At 49.7% G+C, this 23,025-nt stretch overlaps 1 protein-coding gene across 1 annotated transcript in view; it reads right to left on the bottom strand.

Annotated features, from left to right (window-relative positions):
* The window catches only part of IRAK2 (interleukin 1 receptor associated kinase 2), a 57,995-nt gene extending 35,602 nt beyond the window's left edge, over positions 1–22,393 (bottom strand). The window contains exons 1-2 of the mRNA XM_029242626.1: positions 22,241–22,393; positions 12,919–13,101 (exon numbers count right to left, since the gene is read on the bottom strand). Of these exons, the coding sequence (XP_029098459.1) occupies positions 12,919–13,101; positions 22,241–22,334 (277 nt within the window). The 5' untranslated portion in view covers positions 22,335–22,393. The remainder of the gene's footprint in view (positions 1–12,918; positions 13,102–22,240) is intronic.
* Positions 22,394–23,025: the final 632 nt, after the last annotated feature.

Genomic DNA, 23,025 nt, shown 5'->3' with positions numbered 1-23,025 from the left:
CTACAGCTGGCACCGTGGTCCATGCAAACATGTGGGACTGGGGCACATGCCCGCCCGAGGAGGGAACAGCCCTGAGGCATGGGCACCAGCACCGGCGGGTGCCAGCCTGAGACAGAGCTTGTCAGCGCATTTCTGCTGCAGTGCCCCCTCCCACCTAGTCACACACGAGGGCCCCACCCAGCCACAGAGGCCAACATCAGGCCTGCAGTAACAATCAGATGACAAGCTTCAGTTTCCTGTGAAACCCCCGTTTCAGCCCTCTGTGAGTGTTCAGATGCAGACAATAAATAAGAGGCATAAACAGGACACATCTTCATTTTGACTCTTAGGTTGCCAGTGCCCGATCTTAGTTGGAAGGCGCAGGGCAGGCCTTTGCTTGCCTCTTTTCCCACCAGCAAACCCAGAAGAGGGAGAAACTGTGGCTTTTCTGCCCTTAATGCCTGGAAGCTTACCCCTGATAGCTGAGCGGATACAACACCCACTCCTTTGGGCCGGTACATAAACCAGAGTGCCGTTGAAATAAAAATAGAACATCGAGGGCAGGATGGAGCAAAGGAGGACAAAATGTTCATGCAAAAGGGTCATGACGAGCTTTAAATCTCACGAGTTTCCTGTGAGTTTCCTGTCTGCCAAGGCCAGGACCAAAAAGCAAGCCGGTTACATCATTTATTCCTATGACTGATGTACGGGAACAGCCTCATGCTTCCAGGACAGCACTCTTTCTTCCGCTGGAATCTCACAAAGATTCCATGCATAAAGTTAATTCTGCAGGATCATGAGATCCAAAAATAGGAATTGTGATCATAGAGTAGAAGCGAGAGCAAGTGTGGGGAAGTTTCCAGAGCCAGGCTTTCTAATCCTAGCTGTACACGCAAGGACAGATTTCTTAACCCTCTGAGCTTCATTTGCATCTTCCGTGGAGTCAGAATAATTATAACCCCTCTGTCCCAGAACAGTCCCAGGACTCAGTGGGACCAGATACAAAAAGCAGCTGGGCCAAGGCCAAGGCCAGGACACAAACTGTGACATAGTCATCCTCTGTCCTCTGTCCTCTCTCCCTCCCCAAAAGAACCTCTGATCCCAACTTAGGGTCTCTGAAGGAAGCAAATGGGGTGGATGGCTGTATCCAACAGTTTAAACCCTCTAATGGGGACTTCCCTGGTGGTGCAGTGGTTAAGAATCCACCTGCCAAGGCAGGGGACACGGGTTCGATCCCTGGTCCAGGAAGATCCCACATGCCGCGGAGCAACTAAACCCGTGTACCACAACTACTGAGCCTGAGCTCTAGAGCATGCGAGCCACAACTACTGAGCCCACGCGCCACAACTACTGAAGCCCACGAGCCTAGAGCCCATGCTCCGCAACAAGAGAAGCCACTGCAACGAGAAGTGCGCACACCACAACAAAGAGTAGCCCCCGCTGGCTGCAACTAGAGAAAGCCCGCGCGCGCAAAAATGAAGACCCAACGCAGCCAAAAAAAACAAAAAAGAAAAAAAAACCCTCTAATGGACACATGACTCTCAGTGGGCAGTGGCAGGGCCTTGAAGGTGCAGTGGCCGTGGGGATGAGTAATACAGAAGCCCAGCTAGACCTGCTTCCGCCCGCTGTGTCGTTGGCAGCCCCTGGTCACACACAGGAGGACAGGCAGCTTGGAGTTCTCCCTGCCAGTGCCCCTAGGGACGGGAGGGGATGCCAGTGCTCGAAATAACAGCTTCAGTGTCTGTGGGCACCAAGGGGTTGATGCATTGGTTCTCAGATCAATTAAATCAGAGTCTGGATGCTTTCGAAAGTTCCCTGGGTGAGGCTGAGAACGACTGGCTTAACCCGGAGTGATGAGGGTTGAGTTTCTGGCACCAGGGGGCAGAGAAAGGGGGCAAAAGCATTTCTCTGTGCTCTCTCCACGGTTCCCAGGGGACGAGGGGCCTGATTCCTTTTTCTCTCTGCTTTGTATTTTCAGGATGTCCCACTCTCTCTAATGAGCACAAGAGCCCAAAGATGAACTCAGGGCTTCCAGCCCACCATGCACACCGCAGCCAGGCTCACGGGCAAGGGAAACGCTCCAAGTCTCATCCGACAAGTGAGATGAGGAACTGTACCCTACACCCCCCGAGATGATGAAGTAAGTAAGTGGTCAACAGTTATAAGCTACCATTGTAATTTACTATCATTAGGATCATCACCCCTGAGTCTAGGTCAGGCTTTTTTTTTTGTCCTAAGTGCTTTCCCATAGGTGTGGCCTACTGAATTCAGAGGATACCTCTGGGGAGAAAGCACAGTTGCTCTCTCTAGTTTATACTTGAGTAAAGTGAAACCTGAAACAGTTCTCTTATTTACATGTTGTTTATTGAGGTCCCGCTTCCTTTGGTCAAAAGGCATATGTGTGCTGGGCCCTTGGCAGAGGGGTCTGGGTTCTCCTCGCCGGCTGGCAGCCTGGGAACATTTAACACAGTGGCAAATCCGGGAGCCACATGCTTGAGCAGAGGGGACTCCAGCTGCCAGCAAGGTCTTTCCCCAGTGAGCACAGTCTGGAATTGCCCGCACTCTTCTCAGCCCTCAAAGTAAACAGTGAGGTAATATTTATAAATTTGTTTTTATTCTTTGTATTTATTCTGACTCATGTGGCTGAAACAGATCCCTTCTAGAGCAAATGAAAGTGATTCATCCCTAACTAAAGAACCTAGGTGCCAGCTGGCCGTATCAAGACAAAAAGAGCTTTCTGGATCCTCTCTTTTCCTTTTCCTTTCCCTCCCAATCCCTGGGCTCAACCTTCCTGGGCATCCAAAGTCCACGTACACAAACCACTCAAAACTCCCAACTCAAGCAAGACTGGAAGTTAGGCAAATAAGAGGGCATGGCCTGTCTTAAGACCTAATCGTCCTATCACGGCTCCTCCACTGGACCTGCTCACCGGCTGCTAAAATGACTCATCCATCCTTATTCATTTATTCACTGTGTTAGGGACTGGGGACTCTGACTTATCAAAACTCACATGACAGTTAAAAGATACCTAATTTTAAACTGGGAGGAGCTCTATGCTGACAACAAACTGGAGGAAGGGAGGGGGGTACCTGACACTTACTTACACGGGGTGCCCAGGGCAGACTTCTGTGGGCAGGTGCCATTTAAGCAGAGACCCAAAAGATGAGAGGGATGAGCCACGGGAAGAATGCAAGGGAGCTGGGGAGGGGCCAGCATTCTAAGGGGAAGGAATAGCATATGCAAAGATCCTGAGGAAGAAAACACTTTGGTGCATCTCCTCAAATGAAGGATGACCCTAGTGGCTGAGCTGAATGAATGCGGGGGAAAGTAGCCAAGATGAGGTGAGAGAACTGGGCAAGGGTTTAGTCCACGTGAGATCTCGTAGGCCATGGTTAGGCAGAACCTTAAAATAAACCCCCTTGAACTGAGGTACCCAGTAGCTGAGACAGGGCTTACCAAACAGTCATTTGCTCCCTCTCAGACCCCAGCCTCCCTTGCAGTTAGGCTGGGGCCACGTGACTGGTTCTGGCCAATGGATTTTAAGTGGAAATGCTACTGTCACTTCCTGGACAAAGCAATTAAGAGCTGGCGAGCCTCGTCCATCTGTCTCTTCCCCTCCACAGTGACCCTGGAAGCCGTGCACTCCCAATGGCCTGCCGAGTGCAAGAAGGCAGGAGCCAGCACTGCACTTGGAGAAATTGATTCTTTGCTGTGTTGAACAGCTGAGATTTCTGGGTTTATCTGTAACCGCAACATAACGTAGCCCATCCTGATTAATGGGTAACCTCGACATGTGTCCAAAGCTCGTAACCCAGAGGAGCTGCTTACGACCGCATTGCACAGAGCGGGAGCTCAGTAAACCGCAGCTCCTCTCCCTCCAGCTCCCACCCGTCCTCTCTGAAAAGCTGGGGGCTGGTTTAGAGGCACCACACACAAGCCCCTCTGTCCATGCTCACATTTACTCCCAAGAAACCTGCAGTGATTAAAGCCTCGCTCTTTTCCAGTGGAATAACTAACGCGCAGAAGGACAGTCAGAAGACCATCCTGAGCCACACAGCAAGGATGTTAGAAGAGCCTCACATCGCTTATGTTCTGAAGCGCCCCCATTTACGAGAAAAGCAGACAGGGCAACGTCTACGCCTATTTTTCAGAGACTTGATGCCATCTAGTGACCTCCCCCAGCAGGGGTTAAGGTCACGCAGACCTGCATCCCTTTCCAGTCGGTTGCTTTGGGCAAGTTACTTAATCCCTGCACCTCAGTTTCCTCATCTGTAAAATGGGAATAGCGAGATTTGTGAGATAAGATGCTTGCCTGGCACATATTAGGTGCTAAATACAAGTTATGACTAGCATTCAGATAACAGTGACTCCTGGCCAGGACTTTGGCGCAGGGGGCGGGGGGTAGTCTTGGCCCTGTGCAGTGCCACGCCCAGGGGCAAGTCTCCAGGGGCCCCAGGGTCTGAGTCCTTCCCACGCTTTTTTGTCCCCTAGTGGTAGGAAAGGGGCGGATGTTGGGAAAACTTCCAGGAGAACACACACGAGCCCTGTCTGACCCTTGCAACAGCTCAGCCTCTTTGGGAGAGAAAGGGTGTGTTCTCTTCCATTTCACTTTAGGCAGCAGATAGAAATTCCCCACGCAGTGAAAGCCCAGCTCCAGGAAGGAAATGACTTTGGCTGAGCTGCCAAACCAAAAGTTAGAAATTGTGAAAGCTGCACAACCAAGAAGAGACTGCGTGAAAACTGGGAAACTTGAAAGAAACTCCCAGGAAGATGGTAGCAGCAGATGGGAAGATGAAACCTTGGTCACCTCCCTTGGAGTCCCTTCAGGTTCCAGAAGCTTCTTGCTTTCCTACTCAGTTGACACCTGGAACCTCACAGGCCCCTGTTCCCCACTGTGGCCAGAGCAATGGGGGTACTCCCAGGTAGAAGCCCTCGAAAACCTTCCCTACACTCCTGATGAAAGTAGACCTGACCACACCCAAGCATTGCTCCTTCCCACCACCGGGCCTTTGCACGTGCTGTTCCCTCTGCCTGGATACGCCTGTGTGGTCGGCCCGCCAGTCCTTTGAATGGAGGCTCAAGTTTCAGCTCCTTGGGGAAGCTTCCCCAGATGAGATCAAACCTTCCCCTCTCCCACCCTCCTACCTACCTACCCACCCGACCTACACTTCTCCTTTGAGCACTCCTGCTGTGCTTGGGTACACGTCTCTATGCCATCATCCTGTTCATGCCCGTCTCCCACACTAAACTGTAAGCTCCTTGAGGTCGGAGCCCTTGTCTGTATTTCCACTGCTGCGTCCCCGGCACCTAGCACACAGCAGGCACTTGATAATATGTCTCAGTTCACTACTGACTCTCTTGTCCAGATTTTGTGTATGTAACTCTCTATGGGGAGGAACGAGGGAGAGTGTCACCTCACAAATCAGGCACACCTGGTTTCGAGCCTCCATGCTCAGAGTTAGAGCCATCGGACCCCCGCCATCGGCAGGCTCAGGTCCCCTGCCTGCCGCGGTGGCGTTTAATCAGGTCCCCTGCCTGCCGCAGTGGCCGTGATGACAGCCGACCTGCCTCTGGCTGGAAGCCACAGCTCTGATACATCGGCCTCTGCCTTGATTCCGGCTCCTGAGACCCGCAGATGCCAGCACCTAGACCCTGGAGCCTGGCTCACAGCCCTCTCCCTAAATAAGCCTGGTGGTCGGGAAAAGTCCCCCTCAGGAGTAGGACTCTCACGTTTTAAGCCCCAGGGTGATGGCTGGCCCTAGCCTCCAGGGTCAGAATCTCCTGACACTGAATGCTGACCTGGCCATGCAAATGCTGCCCCTGGTCCCCCAGACTCTCTATAATGAGGCTCCCCTGGGATGCCCAGCAATTGCACCATGGCCACCATTGTACCAGAGCAGTGATTCCCACAGTGTACTGGTTCCATGGGAATATTAATAAGTATCAAATGAAAAGGGGGCTCTGTGGTCAAATGTAAATGGAAAACACTGACGTAAATAGATTTCTTTGCTATAGAACTTATCAGAGCCTTAAAACGTTGGGTGTGCATTGTGACTCTCCAAAGTTAGGGGGCACTGATAAAGCATACAGATTTCCCAAGGTTAGTGATTCATGAAGCCTCTAGTTGCACGGCGTAACTTGCTGGAGCACACATCTGGGGCATGTGATTGGGGAAATGCTACTCTGCACCATGACCCGCCCTACGGACGTCCTATGCGCACAGTACTTTCCCCATCACAAAAAGACATTTTTTCAATCAGGACACAAAGGCGGCATTCCTCTTCCTGTCCTGACCCAGAGACTGGGGCTTCATCCAAGACCCAGCTCTTCCCTGTGGGCTCAGAAGAGCCTGGAGATGTGAAGACATCCATGGAAGACCACTTTATGACTGATCTTTGCCAGAAGTCGGGAGGTGAAAGTGGAGAGGGGAGGGTAAGAAAGGGCAAGTAAACGATGCTTCACCTTACAAAGTGAAGCATCAAGAGGCACTGCCTAGAGCTAATGGAAAAATAATTATATATGTAATGATATTCGTTAAAAGTTAGAAAAACGACCTACAGACCCACAGAGGAGCTAAAGGGGGAGAGGAGGTATGTACAGCCAAATCCTGGTCTAGGAAGTTAACGGATAATATATAAATTGATATATACGAAAAGAACAGGAGAAACACATTATTTAGAGATGGTACAAATGTGGTAGAGAATAGCCATTCCCCTTGTCTTCCTATATTCTAGAAGTTTTAGCTAGACATATGGCTGCTAAAAACCACATTTTTTAGCTACTGCCAGACTCCCTTTGCATCTAATTGTGGTCATGTGACTAGGTTCTAGCTAATAGAACTTTGTGAAGTGATAAAGCGTATCTTCCAGATTGTACCCTTAAAAGGAAAGAAAATCCCCTCCCCTTCCTGCTGCCCGGAATGTGGAAAAGAGAGGAACAGCCGGAGCGAGTATCTCAAACCACAAGGTGGAAGCCACATGCGCAGGGCAGCAGAATAAGGTAGAAAAAACGCTTGAATCCCTGACACTGTGGATCCACCCTATCAGCTTTGGGTTGCCGACACACACACTGCTAGTGGAAAGAAACCCTCTTTTAGTTTAACCTGTTGTTGTTTTGGCCTTTCTTACCGGAGCTAAATCAATATAATAATGCTCCAGGTGGCAAGGACCCAGATATTGCAGACTGGAAAGCTGACTACTGTTCTTACACCAAAGCAAAACCGTCACCCGTGACCCTCGGAAGGCAGGCCACGTGCTAAGAGCACCCATAACTCTAAGGGGAGAAGCTGAAAATGCTCTGAATGTTGGTACATGTTGCTTCTCTTTTAGGGACCTCCAACAGAGGGAGAAGAACTCCACTGGAGCCAGACCATGTTCAAGCAGAGATGAAAAGGAAGACTCTTGGCCTGTGGTAGACAATCCAAGTTGACCAAGAACCTCCCTGTCAGGGGCCCTGAAGGGTCAGCCCCAGCAGGAGGTGATCATGGTCCCAACCATTCTAATCCCCACTCCACCTTTCTCAGTCCACTGATGAACTGCAGGAGGGGCTCTCTGCCAGACACAGAGCCCAGAAACAAGAGTCAAGATAAGAGTGCTTCCGTCCCATCTAAGCTATTGTTTCAGGTGGCCTCGAGGGAGGCTCCAGGCGTGCACCTTCAGTTAGGAGGAGAGGGGGGCAGGCCGAGCACACAGGCCACCAAGTGAAAGAACAAACCTTTCAGGGTTAAGAATTAAGCTACCTAGGCTAGATCATCAGCTGTGGTTATCACACAGAGAGCTGATGAGAAGCCAAGAGACCAGAAGCTTCTAGCATTTTGAGAGACCTGTACCGCCAAAGAAGCCACAGTCCTGGTGTGACAAAAGCCGGCCATTATTTGATACCACAGCTCCTCCCAGGTGCCCAAACCCCTCCCCCAGCAGGAAGTGAGCTGTGAAAGCCGTGTAGCCCCCCCATAAGGGCAGCCTCTCCAGTTCCCACTTCCACTGAGACCATAGGCATGCTCCCCCGATGCCTACCCCACCCTCCAAGACAGAGCCAGAAGTCAGAGAACCAGGTGCTGGATCAGCGGTTCTTAAACTTTTATCCGCACCTGAATATCCTGGAGGGAGACTCAGGACCCCACCCCTGGAGTTTCTGAATCGGCAGCTGAGGTCAGGCCTGAGAACCTGCATTTCTAACAAGTTCCCAGGGGATGCTGATGCTTAGAAGTCCAGGGAACACACTTTGAGGATCACTGGTCAACTGAGAAGAACAAGGGGCTGCCAGATGGACCAAACAAAGGACTCACTCCCCTTGCCAGAAGACACTCCCCTGGGGAAAGGGTGAGCATGTTTTGCTTGTGGGAGGAAGGGTGCATATGGATATTTGGGTGGCCCAAAGCAGAGGGCTGTAGGAAGACAGCGCTGTCCCTCCAGTATGTATCCCCTCCTCTGCTAGAGTAACAGACGCTTTAGTTGTGCACACAGGCTCCCAGCTACAGATTACATTTCCCAGCCTCCCCTGCAACTAGGCGTGATCATGTGACCAGTCCTGGCCAACGGCCTGGGAAGGGAGGTTATGTTGCAGCTTCCAGGGGACCGCGCCCTTCTTGTAGGCTGGAAGGCACGTGTGGAGGCACAGAGTAGCCATCTCAGGTATGAGCTGGCAGCCAGCTGTCCCAGACAACAGAGCAATGAAAACGAAAGAAACTGGTCCTTGACACTCGGCAGCTGCCCTATGAGCCCTGGGCAGCTTGGACTGTCACAGGAGAGAGAAATAAACGTCTGTCTCATTTAAGTCACCACAGCCTACCCTTAGTAACAGCAATGAACCTGGGATGCTAATACACGAAGCCACCAAGAAACAGCTAGAAGAGTAAAATGGTTGACACTGGCAAGCAGATTTGCCAGAAGGAATGGTAAGCCTTCTGCACTAATTTATTCTAATTCTTATAACATTTAGTGTTTGACAATTGAACAATAATGGTCTTGGCAATTAAGGCTGAGAAGATACCAAGGAACAGAGACCCACACACCTAGCTCTCTATACAATGGCACTAGCAGCCCCAGAGGACACGATTTCAAGAGACTGGACACACATGTGGCCCCCTGGGAACCCCACACTCCACCTTTCGGTTCACATACAACCTATGGAAGGCCTCTGCTAAATGCAAATATATTACCTGGAGTCGTAAGTCTCTGAGGACAACACTTTGTCTCTGGGACTTTTGGTATCTGGTTTTCAAGCTCTGTTTTATTCAAACTTATTCTTAAAGCTCTCTAAGAAGTGGTGGGCAGAAGTCAGGTTCTCAAACTGCTGCGGGCAACTGAGTAAGTTCCTAAACAATCTGCAGCAAGTAAATGCAAACTAAGGTTTAACTAATGTTACAATCGGGGAAGGGAAAACGGACCGGCTGGAATAACAGAAACGTAATACGCTCCACACATGCCCTCTGTATTCACTTCCAAAAAGTGACCAAGATTTATGGCACTTTTTCTCCCTAATGAAAAACAAACAAACAACAACAACAAAAAAAACCCAAGATACAGAAAGGGGAAGTGTCTTGCCTGAGGACTGAAGGCAACAGTGACAACACAACCGAACTCCCAAAACAAAAGTGGATGCGGAGACAGGCTTGAACCTCTCTTCCTCAGGCAATTTTAATCAGCAAGGCTAAGCAGCAGAGAAAAGAGGACTGGGGAACACAGGTGGACTCTCACAGCCCTGAGAGGTTAGAGGAGGTTGGAACCGGAAAACAGGGAACTGAGTAAAGTCCTAAGAAGAAAGGATGACAGGCAAATATCACTGTTTCCTGGAAGCCCGAACACCGAGTGCAGTGAAGTTCCCGTGAGAAAAGCTAAGAAGGAGGGCTCTGATCCAAACGCGCCTGGGTGTGACCGGACCTGTGCCCTTGGGGGAGGCTCTGAGCCGTTCCTGACCTCCGTGTCCTCAGGGGGAGAAGGGGCTCCTTAGATCGCCCACCTCGAGGGGCTGCTGGGAGGAGCCACGCTCAGCGCCTGGTGCCTCAAAAGTGCCCAGTCAGTGTCAGCTTCAAACAGAGTGTCACGCTGCAATGAGTATGTTTCTCTGAATCTGGCACTATGTTGTGTGCTGACCTCAAATCGTTAAGAATATATTCGAGATTAGTCAACAGCCAGGTTCTGACGTCAGTGGCAAGCTGGTGTGTCCAGTGAGAGGCCTGTGTCTCAATCCCCAGTACGTCTCTGCCCACAGGCCTCGGGACACCCCTGCAGCATCCCAGTGCCCTGCAGAGACAAAACCGGCATCCCCCTCCCCAAAGTGGCCTGAGCAGGAGGCCTGGTCCCTCCATTCTGACTGTACCTGATCCAGCAGCTTTCCCACTCTCCCTCTGCAGCACCCCCTCTCCACACCTACCTCTCTCCCTCTCTCCCTCTCTCCCTCTCTCTCTCTGTCTCTCTCTCTCTGGCATCCTTGGGTGGGCATGAATTTCCTCACCTCTTTTTGAACCCATGAAGAATTTATCACTGGACTTCCCTGGTGGCGCAGTGGTTAAGAATCCACCTGCCAATGCAGGGGACACGGGTTCGAGCCCTGGTCTGGGAAGATCCCACATGTCACGGAGCAACTAAGCCTGTGCGCCACAACTACTGAGCCTGTGCTCTAGAGCCCACGCACCACAACTACTGAGCCCGTGCACCACAACTACTGAAACCCACGCGCCTAGAACCTGTGCTCCGCAACAAGAGAAGCCACTGCAACGAGAAGCCCGCATACCACAACGAAGAGTAGCCCCTGCTCACCACAACCAGAGAAAGCCTGCGCACAGCAACGAAGACCCAACACAGCCAAAAATAAAATAAATTAAAAATAAATTAAAAAAAAAAGGTTATCACTAATTCTCTCAAAACATGGAAAGTATGTGAAGGCACATCTACTCAATAATCAGTTCTACCACGTGCCAGGTTCTGGGGATGCAGACAAGCCAGACAGGGGTCTGCAAGCAGCTACACAGGATAGGCATTGGTCACACCAACCAACCAATGTGGCATGGGTCTGAGCAGGTCTCCACCTGTAAGGCCACCCTGGTGTCTCCTGACTTATCCCTGAGGGTGGAGGTCTCTAAGCCCCCACTCCTCCTCCTGGAAGCCCTCCCTGATTTAGTCAGGCAGGTGCTGAACTGAGGTCTGTTGGTTCAGCCAGGTTATTCCCAGCTCAGGAACCCCAGCCAGGACAGCTCCAGGGCCCACAGGGTCTTCCACAGGCCTCTGGGGCTCTGAATGCCCTGCTCTCTACCTCCCACACCAGCTCTATGCTAGTTCCTGCAACACCCCAGGCCTTTGCACAAGGGCCTTTGTCCCCTCTCCCCTGGGCTTTCTTACTCCAGCTCTTCACGTGGCTGTCTTCTTTCCATTCCTCCAACTTCACCTCCTCAGACTGGCCTTCCGTGACAACCGTGTTCTAGAAGGCTCCCCTACCTTGTCACTCCATCCCATTATTTTTACTTGTTTTCCTGTCTACTGACTGTCTCCTCATGACTATGCTCTCCACGAGGGCAGAGGACCTATCGCTTTGCCCACCTGTATTCCAGGACCTCGGACAGCACCAGGCACTGGCCAGGGGCTCAGTGAGTACCTGTGAGAAGTCTGGCTCACTGTCCCACACTGAAGGGGTCTCTTTGGGGACATGGCAGGGGAGGCCCAGGTGGAGATAATCAGACCCCTCATTCCCCTGCCTCTGCTGAGCACCGGCTGAACACCAGGTCCTTGACGTGTTCTATTTCTTCAATTTCACAGACACCCTGCAAGGTAGGGAGGTATTATTTATTACCTGCTAAATACATTCCCACCATGGTTGTATTCTCCTGTAGGAGGACAATTTGGTAACTGGTATTGATATCAATCAAAACTTAAAATACACAAACCTTCAGCCCAGCCATTCCAATATTGGAAAGTCATCCCACGTGAGATTCACATGTGTGCAAACGGGGTGCACATCCCAACACTGTACACAAGAGGCAACTGGTAGAAGCAACCTGAACACCTATCAATAAATCATGGTACATCTGTCAAAGGAATACAATGTGGCTGTTAAAAGAATGTCTCAATATGAAACAATCTGCGAGATCGACTGCTAGGTGAAAATAAAGGGGACAGCCGAGTGCATGGTGTTCTCTTACTATCTGTATAAAAAAGTGTTGTAGACACATATATACATTTGCCTAGAAAATCTCTAGGAAGGTAGATAAGAAATTGTGACTACTGGTTACTTCTTGGGAGGCCAAATTGGGAAACAAGATGAGGACGTAAATAATTTTTACTGTAGACTTTCTTGAATTTTTATGCTACAGCTATTTTTAAATTTCTATTTATTTATTTTTGGAACAGAGAACAAAAATTTAAAAGGTGCAAAAAGACTGACAATAAAGTCTCTCTCCAACACCTGGTTCCCTGGCCACCCGATTCCTCTCCCCAGGGGTGACCACCGTTACTAATTTCTTAGTTGGATGGTAAACTCTTTCATTCAAAATTTTTTTTAAGATTAAGAAAGGTTTTCTGGGGCTTCCCTGGTGGCACAGTGGTTGAGAGTCCGCCTGCCGATGCAGGGGACGCGGGTTCGTGCCCCGGTCCGGGAAGATCCCACATGCCGCGGAGCGGCTGGGCCCGGGAGCCATGGCCGCTGAGCCTGCGCGTCCAGAGCCTGTGCTCCGCAACGGGAGAGGCCACAACAGTGAGAGGCCCGCGTACCGCAAAAAATAAATAAATAAATAAAAATAAAGGTTTTCTAATTTTATTTATTTTTACATTTTGGCCATGCCGAGCAGCATGCGGGATCTTAGTTCCCCAACCAGGGATCAAACCCATGCCCCCTGCAGTGGAAGCGCGGAGTCTTAACCACTGGATCGCCAGGGAAACTCCAAGAAAGATTTTAAGGTGAGAGGGCACAGCTCACGCTGGCTGCTAGGGGGCCTTGGTAACTCACAGTTGAGGATGATCTGGGCAGCGCGGTAGAGCTCTAGATGGCACAGGAGGTCCAGCAGCTGCTGGACGGTGGCCTGCCGCATGCTCCACCACCACAGCAGCTCGCGCGTGATGCTCACGCCCTGCACCCGCTCCATAGACTTGATCTTCCGCAGCTGGGTCAGGTCTGTGATCACATAGGAGGCTGGAAGGCAAGCAAAAAGGGATGCTTAGAGCCAGAAGGGCAGACCCTCCACCAGAGGGTCACCATGCTGGCCCAGCTCTGTCCACCACAAAGCCGCCTGGCCCCATCCTACCTGAAACTCCACCAGGAGCTGGGGTCCACAGGCAGCCCAAGTCATTCAGTGCCCGCGGGGACTAGCACGCTCACACTTTAATGTAAATGTCAACTTGGTTGCCACACAAGACTTAGGAGAAAGACCAGTGGACGAGAGGGCCAGGGGCCCTGAGGTTTAGCTGCTTATTTGCTATGTGCAAGTCACTTCCCCAGTGGGATGGGAGGCTCGGTTTCCTCAACTGTAATAGAGAACTTGCCCTCCAAACAGAAGCCCCGTGTAGGCAGAGAGTTTTCTCTGTTCCATTCACTGTTAAATCCTCAGAACAGAGAAGAGTGCCTGGCACAGAGTGGGGGCAGGGCCAGGACCAAAGTGAGGCAGGGGAGGCACCCAAGGCGCAAATCTGAAGGAGGTGCTCATTCTCAGGGCTGGTCCTGCACCTGCAGCAGCAGCCAGAGAGTAGGGCCTCCTATAATTTTGCCTTGGGGGGCGTCCCTGGTGGCGCAGTGGTTGAGAGTCCGCCTGCCGATGCAGGGGACGCAGGTTCGTGCCCTGGTCCAGGAAGATCCCACATGCCGCGGAGCGGCTGGGCCCGTGAGCCATGGCTGCTGAGCCTGCGCATCCAGAGCCTGTGCTCCGCAACGGGAGAGGCCACAACAGTGAGAGGCCAGCGTACCGCAAAAAAAAAAAAAAAAATTTGCCTTGGGCATCTCATTCTCCTCATCTCTAAGTCCCAGCCCTGGCAGGGGGAACTCAAAGAATGAATGAATGAGTGAATGAATGAATCCACAGCCCACCATCCTCACAGAACTGCTATTAGGAGCAAGAGAGCTATGGATCTAAAAGCACTTTGCCAAGTCTGAAGCACTGTGCAATTTGCAGGGGGCTACTGTCCACAATACTAAAACGAATGCATTCCTTCTTTTCATTTTCTATTATAAAATGGTCGCTCATTAAAGAAAACTTGGAAAAACGTAGGGGAAAGAAGCTAATAAATTACACAGCATCCCACGAGGGTACTTTCCCTTCCGAAAGTCTCCCCACCACACGCACAGGGATGCTTCTGGATCCAGTTAGTGCCAGGCTGTAAGTAAGACTGTGCATCCAGGCCTTATTTACTAACATTATACCATAAGCATTTTCCAAGTTGGTACAAGCTCTTCATACATGGAATTTTTGAACTGTCACATAGTATTCTGCTGAGTTTCCTGAAGTGAGGGAGGCATTTTTTATTCCCCTAAACTAGGACTAAAATAATCGGACTTCAGTTCCAGGATTTCAGAAATCGTGGAGCAGGTATCTACGTGAACATCAAGTCATACATTCATTCAACAAAATATTATTGAGCTCCAGGCCTCTGAGAAGCTCTAGAGATACAGGGGTGAGTCAACCAGAAGCCCACGGAGGTTTTCTGTTTGAAAAATACAAACATAAGTGAACTGAGTGGGGAAGAGGAAGACAAGAGACCACGCCTATGTAATGAAGGGGCTCGAAGGCCAGGCTACAGTTTGAACCCTGATCCTAAGAGCCACGGACACCAGGACACCATGGAAGACCTCAGAGCCAGGGAGGGACACGATCATATTGTACAGTCCCTGTCCCTCTGGAGGAATGGGGAAGGTTGTGACAGCCTCCCACAGAGAGAAAGCCTCTGGGAGAAGTGCCCTGTTAGGGATGGGAAGTTCTTGAGTTGTAACTTTAGTCACTGGAAACCCCAGGCCAGATTCCTGGTCCATGGGTAGTGATGTCAGCAGGGTCAGGGGCTGCCTCCAGCAGCAGAGAGAAAAGAGTAGAGGGAAGAGGAAGGAACCCCTTGCCCCCAGCCCTCCCTGCACACGAGCTCTGTTCGTGGGCTCACCTCCCACGCTCCGAGGCAGCGTGATGTCATGGGAAGAACAGAAGCCCAGGGCCGTCCCTGGGGCTCCACTGCGGCAGCAGAAGCCAAGCCCAGCCCTCACGTCCGTGGGCTGTACTTTCCTCACAGGCAATGCAGGAGGAAGAGGAATTAAACCCAGAGGTGCCTTGCAATGTGGACGTTGTAGCTCCATGAAAGTGGTATCTCTTATGGTGTTGACCTGTCAGCATTTAACATGACCCTTAAAACAGGGTCAAGACAAGATAGAGATCTCAGGGGGATGAGTCACTGCCGAGCGCCCTGCTGAGTCCATGGCTCTTTGCCCAACACACACCAGTAATACCTGGTCGTTATAGAACATTTGGAAAATGGGAGAAAATCAAAGCCCTCGTGATCATCCCACTTGGAAGACCCCAAGAAAAGCACTGGTTATACTCTTGCTTCTTCTTCCAGGCTTTTCTATTAGATATAAAAATACATGCTTATGCCAGCAGGATGGTACAGTGGTGGGTTCAGGGCCCAGACTCTGGATTCTGAGGCCTGGGTTCAAATCTTCTCTCTGCTACTTACTTCCCACGTGCTTGGGGAAGGCCCTTCACTTCTCGCTGTGCCTCAGTTTCCTCATTTGCAAATGAGGAAAACAACAGCACTTGCCTCAGAGGTTGTTGTGAGGATTAGATTAGTTATATGTATAGAATAATATGTATGTGATATAAATGTTCACTGCAATTGTTAAGCCATCTACGCTCTATGAAAAGCTGCTTTTATCCCCAATGGTTAACACTACGTGGCGATCATCCCTCCTGGTCTGACTTCCTGAATCTTGCAGGACACAGTAGACAACCTTGCCCATCTTCAAAGCCCTCTGGAGCAGAGACGGCACAGCTTCCTGAAGTGAGGGTGAAACGCCCTTTGTCCGGACTAACAAGACTCTTTCCTGGTTGAGGGAAGGGGAAAGCGTCTTGTCCCTTAAGCCTCTCAGCAACTCATCCCCATTTTATAGATGAGGAAACTAAAGGCTCAGAGAGAGGCAGTCACTCGCCTGAAGCACATAGCTGGGCAGGGACAAAGCAGCCCTGTGCACAAAGGCTGGCACGTGCATGAAACAGCAAGATGGAGAGCCGTCCAACAGAGGAAGCCCTGCCCCAGGATCCCTGGGAATACACCTGGGGTGAGTGAAGCTGTGAGAAGCCTGGTTTCCCCCAAGGGCAAAAATGAACACAGCCACAATCACAGGGAAATGAGCAGGAGGGAGCCACATTATCTGCCAAAATTGTCAAATCCAAAGAGCGTGCGTATTTGTGGCTGTGTGCTTTTCTGAATCACTTTATGGATTTTTCTACCTCCACTCCCCGGTATCACAATCAGCCCCAAGGGATGATCTCTTCTAAAATGATGCACATTATCTGTAATAGTCAAAGACTAGAATGTCATTTTAAAAAAAAGAATAAATTGTGGAATATGCAGTAGGATTTTTCAACCTAAAAAAAAAAAAGACTCGCAGAAACCGAGACTCTTTAGGACTGGAAGGACAATCACAGTCGCTTACTGTGCTGAACAGAAAACCATGGAATGCTGTGACTTGCCAAGGAGCTGCTACCTGGGGGTCACAGCTGGCTCCCAGCCCAGTGACCTCTGACCCAGCACGGAGACCTGGCCAAGCATGCGCTCCAAGCCATCCCGTGTCCCCACCGTTCCCATATCCTTCAGCCCATCATTCATTCCAGTGGCACTGAGTGTCTGCCCACTGGCCAGGCACTGCCTCAGACACTGGGAATACAGGAGCAAACTAGATGCGTGATGTCCCTGCCCTCATGGCACCGACATTCTATAGGGAGAGACAGACATAAACCAATAAGGAACAAGGTCCAAGCATGTTAAGAGGAATGAAGAAAATAAAACGTGTTGATAAGAAAAAGAGGAAAGGGGGACAGCGTCAGCCTCTCAAACAAGGTGACATATGAACTGAGAAATGAAAGACTATAGCCCCCCAAAGACGTCAGTGTCCTAAACCCCGAAACCTGTGAATATGGTACCTTACGTGACAAAAGGGACTTTGCAGATGGCATTAAGTTAAGGATTTTGAGATGAGATTACCCTGGATTATCTGACTGAGCCCAGGGGTCCTTATCAGAGGAAGGCAGGAGTGTCCGATTCAGAGAAGATCATGACAGAAGCAGAGGTCAGAGGAAGAGATTTGAAGATGCTACCCCGTTGTCTTTGAAAGTGGAGGAGGGGCCACAGGCCAAGGGACACAGGCAGCCTCTAGAAGCCAGTGAAGGCAGAGAAATGGATTCTCCCCTAGAGCCTCCAGAAGGACAGCTGCCCTGCCAACACCTTGATTTTAGGACTTCTGACCTCCAGAACTGTAACACAATAATGGCTGTTTTTAAACTATTAAATTTGTGGTAATTTGTTACAGCAGCAAGAGGAAACTAACAGAGACTAGAAAGCTAGCCACGTGGAGGACAGAACGAAGAATGTCCCAGACAGAGGAAACAGCAAATACAAAGGCCCTGAGTCTGGACCAAGGAGGCCAATGTGGCTGGAGCAGGGTGGGCATGAGAGGGTGTTGGAGGAGAGGAGGTCAAAAGTCAATGGCGCTCAGACTGTGCCAGACCCGGCAGGCCTGGTGAGGGATTTGGATTATAACCTAAATCACAATGGGCAGCTCCTGAGGACCTTGAGCAATTCTGGTGTCTCCAAGCCCTAAGGAGTCAGAGGTATTCTCCTCAGAGGATGTACAAATGCACATGAAGAGACGGCCAACATCATTAGTCATTACAGAAATGCTAATCAAAACCAGAGCAAGAGGCACTTCCCTGGTGGTCCAGTGGTAAAGAATCTGCCTTCCAATGCAGGGGACACAGGTTTGATCCCTGGTTGGGGAACTAAGATCCCACATGCCGCGGGGCAGCTAAGCCCGCGTGACACAACTACTGAGCCCACACGCCCTGCAGCCTGTGCGCCACAACTGGAGAGAGAAAACCTGCACACCACAACTAGAGAGAAGCCCGAGTGCCACAGCAAAGAGCCCGCACGCCACAATAAAAAGATCCCGCGTGCCTCAACAAAGAACCTGTGTGCCTGCATCTAAGATCCGACGCAACCTAAATAAATAAATAAATAAATAAATAAATAAACACAGCGAGAAACCACTTCTCACCTGCTCAGATGGCTACAAACTCAGAAAGACAGACAATAACAAGTGTTGGGGGGAGGGGACGTGGAGAAATTGGGACCCTCACACATTGCTGGTGGGAATGTAAAATGGTACTCGCACTTCCAAAAACAGTCTGACACTTCCTCAAAATGTTAAACGCAGAGTTACCCTATGACTCAGTAATTCCCCTCCTAGGCATCTACGCAAGGGAAATGAAAACGTAAAGGCACACAAAGACGTACACAAATGTACACAGGAGCATTATTCATAATAGCCAAAAAGTGGAAAGAACCCAAATGCCCATCAAATGACAGAAGAATAAATAAAATGCAGTACGTCCATACAATGGAATGTTATTCAGGAATAAATAAAAAGAAATTGGGACTTTCCTGGTGGTCCAGTGGGAAAGAATCCGCCTTGCAATTCAGGGGACGCAGGTTCGATCCCTGGTCAGGGAATTAAGATTCCCACCTGCCTTGGGGCAACTAAGCCAGTGCACCACAACTACTGAGCTCACATGCCTCAACTAGAGAGCCTGCTTGCCGCAAAACTACACAGCCCACGCGCCCTGGAGCCTGCGCGCCACAACTAGAGAAGAGAAAACCCCGCACACCACAGCTAGAGAGAAGCCCGCGTGCCGCAACGAAAGATCCCACATGCCACAACTGAGACCCGACGCAGCCAAGAAATAAATAAAATAAATACTAAATAAATTTAAAAAAAAAAAAAGAAATTAAGCACTGATACTTGCTATGACATGGATTAACCTTGGAAACATGCTAAATAAGTCAGTCACAAAGGACTACATATTGTATGATTTATTCCATTTATATGAAATGTCCAGAATAGGCAATGCCTAAAGCTGGGGGGAAATGGGAGATGTGTGTGAGAGTGCTGAGGGAGACTGCTGAGGGGTACAGGGCTTCTTTCTGGGGTAATGAAAATGTTCTAACATTGATTTGGCGACGGATGCACAACTCTGCATATACTAGATGCCACTGAATTGTACACTTTAAATGGGTGAATTGCGTGGTAGGTGAATTATACCTTAATCAAGCTGTTTTTTAAAAAAAGTCATACACAGAGAACAGACTAGTGCTTGCCAAGGGGGAGGGGGTGTGGGGGAGGGATGGATTGGGAGTTTGGGATTAGCAGATTCGAACTAATATATATACTGACAGAATGGATAAACAACAAGGTCCTACTGTATAGCACAGGGAACTATATTCAATAGTTCCTGTGATAAACCATAATGGAAAAGAATTTTTAAAAAGAATGTGTGGGGCTTCCCTGGTGGCGCAGTGGTTGAGAGTCCGCCTGCCGACGCAGGGGACACGGGTTCGTGCCCCGGTCCGGGAAGCTCCCACATGCCACGGAGCGGCTGGGCCCATGAGCCATAGCTGCTGAGCCTGCGTGTCCGGAGCCTGTGCTCCGCAACGGGAGAGGCCACAACAGTGAGAGGCCCACGTACCGCAAAAAAAAATAAAAAATAAAAAATAAAAAGAATGTGTGTGTGTGTGTGTATATATATATATATATATATATAACTGAATCATTTTGCTGTACAGCAGAAATTGACACAACATTGTAAATCAACTATACTTTAATTTTTAAAACTTTAGTAAAATAAAAAGAAAGCCATAGGTGTGCCTTCTAAAATAGCAACAATATCCTAGAAACAGAAGTTGCTGTGGCCTTCACAATTGAGGCCAACATGGAAAACACTAGAGAGAGTCTCTTCCACAAAGTGTTTGCCCACTGCTCAGGAAACAGTCGAAGTAGTTAAATCACAGATCATCTGAGCAAAGGGACACAGTGCAGTCTAGAAAATCAGATGGTGACAGACATTCTCAGAGGTGCCCTGACTTGTTACCAGGGACAGCCTCTGTGGGGAGGCTGAGGGGCAGGGAGGGGAAAGATATTTACTTTCCCCTCTGTCCCAGGGGCGTGATTTACACCATTTAACCTAGTACATCTGTTATTTTTTTCCACAAAGAAGTTAATAAAAATACACACTGAAAGTAAAAGCCTAAATCCATGCTGCTAAAGAATATTGCTTAGCAAGAAAAAATAATTGTGATATAGTTTAAATGAAAAAAGCAGGCTAGTAGAGTGTACAAAATGATACGATTTTTGGAAAACGTATATACATAAATAAATATGGTTAGTAAAAAAGACTAGAAGGCATAAGACGCCCAGCACCCTGCTGGCACATAGTCAGAAGCCAATACATGTTAGCGGCTGCTGTTGTTATTATTACTATTGGCAACCAAATGGTAAGAATGGTATCCCTTATGGGGATATATATACACATATAGCTGACTCACTTTCTTATACAGCAGAAACTAACACAACATTGTAAAGCATTTATACGCCAATAAAGATGTGGGAAAAAAAAGAATGGTATCCTTGGGCTTCCCTGGTGGCACAGTGGTTAAGAATCTGCCTACCAATGCAAGGGACACAGGTTCTGAGCCCTGGCCCGGGAAGATCCTACATGCCACGTAGTAACTAAGCCCGTTCGCCACAACTACTGAGCCTGAGCTCTAGAGCCCGCAAACCACAACTACTGAGCTCACGTCCCACAACTACGGAAGCCCGCGCACCTACAGCCCACGCTCCACAACGAGAAGCCTCCGCAATGAGAAGCCCGCGCACCGCAACGAAGAGTAGCCCCCGCTCGCCGCAACTAGAGAAAGACCACATGCAGCAACAAAGACCCAACATAGCCTAAAATGAATTCATTAATTAATTTTTAAAAAATACTCCCTCCAAATTAAAAAAAAAAAATGGTATCCCTGAGTGGTGGAGTTTGAGCTACTCTTTATTTCCCGCAGTATTTTGCAATAAGAGTGTATTATTTTTGTGACTGGTTTAAAACAGGATTTCTGAACCTCAGCACTACTGACACTTTAGGCTGGATAGTTCTTTGTGGAGGGGGCGGTTCTGTGCATTGCAGAACGTTTAGCAGCATCCCTGGCCTCTACTCACTACATCCCCCAAGTTACGACAACCAAAAATGTCTCCAGACATTGGCAAATGTTCCCTAAGGGGGCAACATCACCCCTGGTTGAGAACTACTAGGTTAAAATATACATTATTTCCTCAAACTGGATGGATAAAAACATACATGTTCTTTTTATTATTATTCTTTCCACTGTACATAAATATTATATTCCCTTTGTACGAATGGTATATATCATAATCTCAATTTTAAAGAAAATATAGATATTACTTTAAAAATAAAGTGGCACCAGTCACATTGACTTAAAACATGAACCTGAGAATAATTGTTAAGACTTCCTTAATACTTACAAGAACCTCTGACACATAGGTGTCAAGTGCTTTTTATACTATTTTCATTCCTCATAACCACCTCCAGTTTACAGATTAATAAGCTGAGACTCAGACAGGTTAAGCAACTTGCCCAAAGTCACCAGCTGGATGTGGTGGAGCCTGGAAGGCGCCTGAGGACCACACGCGCAGCCTCCCCCAGGATGCCAAGCCCTCAGCCAACCACCAGGTACAAACTATATACACCAAGAAGTTACGATGTCCTGGCGGGGCCAGCCGCCGGGGTTCAGAGCCCAGTTCGCCACTTAGCAACGCCATACCCTGGCCCCCGAAAGTAACTCTACCTTTAAAGCCGTTTCGTCGTCTGTAAGATGGGGTAAGAGAAATAGGCACTTTACAGGCTGTCGTGGGAACTAAATGAGATAATCGGTGTCAGGTGCTTACATCAGGGCCGGGCACACAGTAAGCACTAGCCACTGCTGAGAGCGATCATTTTCGGCTTTACTGTAAACAGCGAAGTCGAGCTAGTCGTTACTTAGCGACAGACTGAGTAACAGCAGAAATCCTCCGAGATCACCTAACACCTTCCAAATGACCACAGAGAGGGGGCAGCGCCTGCCCGAGGGCACACAGTGAGGCCCGGGTCCAGAATAGCAGCACAGAGAGCCCCTAAAATCAGGACCCGCGTAAACAGGCGGGGAGGGGGGTTAGCGGGGTCGCAGCGGTGCCCACTCACCGAACTGCATCCAGTCCCACTCGCTCAGCGCGTCCATGTTGCGGCACAGGTCGTCCAGCACCCAGGCGGGCAGCTGGTAGATGTAGCAGGACATGGCCGGGCTCCGAGGGCCAGCGGGCCGGCAGCGCTGACAACTGAGTCCTACGCGGCAGGACTCTGCTTCTCTACCGGCTGGCTGGTGGGTCCACCCAGCGCAAGCCGCCGGGGAAGTGGGCGGGGCTGGGCTTGGGCTCTACTGCCCCCCAGCGGTCACCAGGGTCGCGACGCCTCCCGGCCGGCTGGACCAGCAGCTGCGAAACCAAGAGGGTCAGAGCCGCCAGGAGGGGAAACAGGCCCAGAGGAGCAAGGGAACACGGGCAAGTCCACACGGGAATTCAGCGGCAGTCCCAAGAGACCTTCTGACTCCACCTCCAGGTCTTTTGGCCCTCTGCCACATACGATTCCTTCAAGAGCTAGTCTATTAATTACCTGCTATATGTGGGACAATGTTCGAGGTGCTGGAGATGCATAAGTGGAGAAAACTTACCAAAGTCCATGTTTTCATGGGACTTACAATCTAGGCGGGGATGGGAGTGGGGGAGGAAACTAGCAACAAATAATAACACCATTGAATAGGTAAGTTACATGAAATGCTAAAAGGTCAAAGTGCTGTGGCAGGGGGTGGGGGAAGGAAAGAAAAAGAGGAATGAGGTGTTCAGAGCAAGCAGGGGGAGGACTGTATTAAATAGGGTAGTCAGGATAGACTGATTTTTTAAAATAAATTTTATTTATTTATTTGGCTGCAT

The sequence above is a fragment of the Monodon monoceros genome, unplaced genomic scaffold, assembly GCF_005190385.1.
Source record: "Monodon monoceros isolate NGI ecotype Baffin Bay Population unplaced genomic scaffold, NGI_Narwhal_1 Super_Scaffold_3, whole genome shotgun sequence".
Taxonomy (NCBI): domain Eukaryota; kingdom Metazoa; phylum Chordata; class Mammalia; order Artiodactyla; family Monodontidae; genus Monodon; species Monodon monoceros.
The sequence above is the reverse complement of the archived record's forward strand: the minus strand, read 5'-3'. Positions and strand labels throughout refer to the sequence as shown.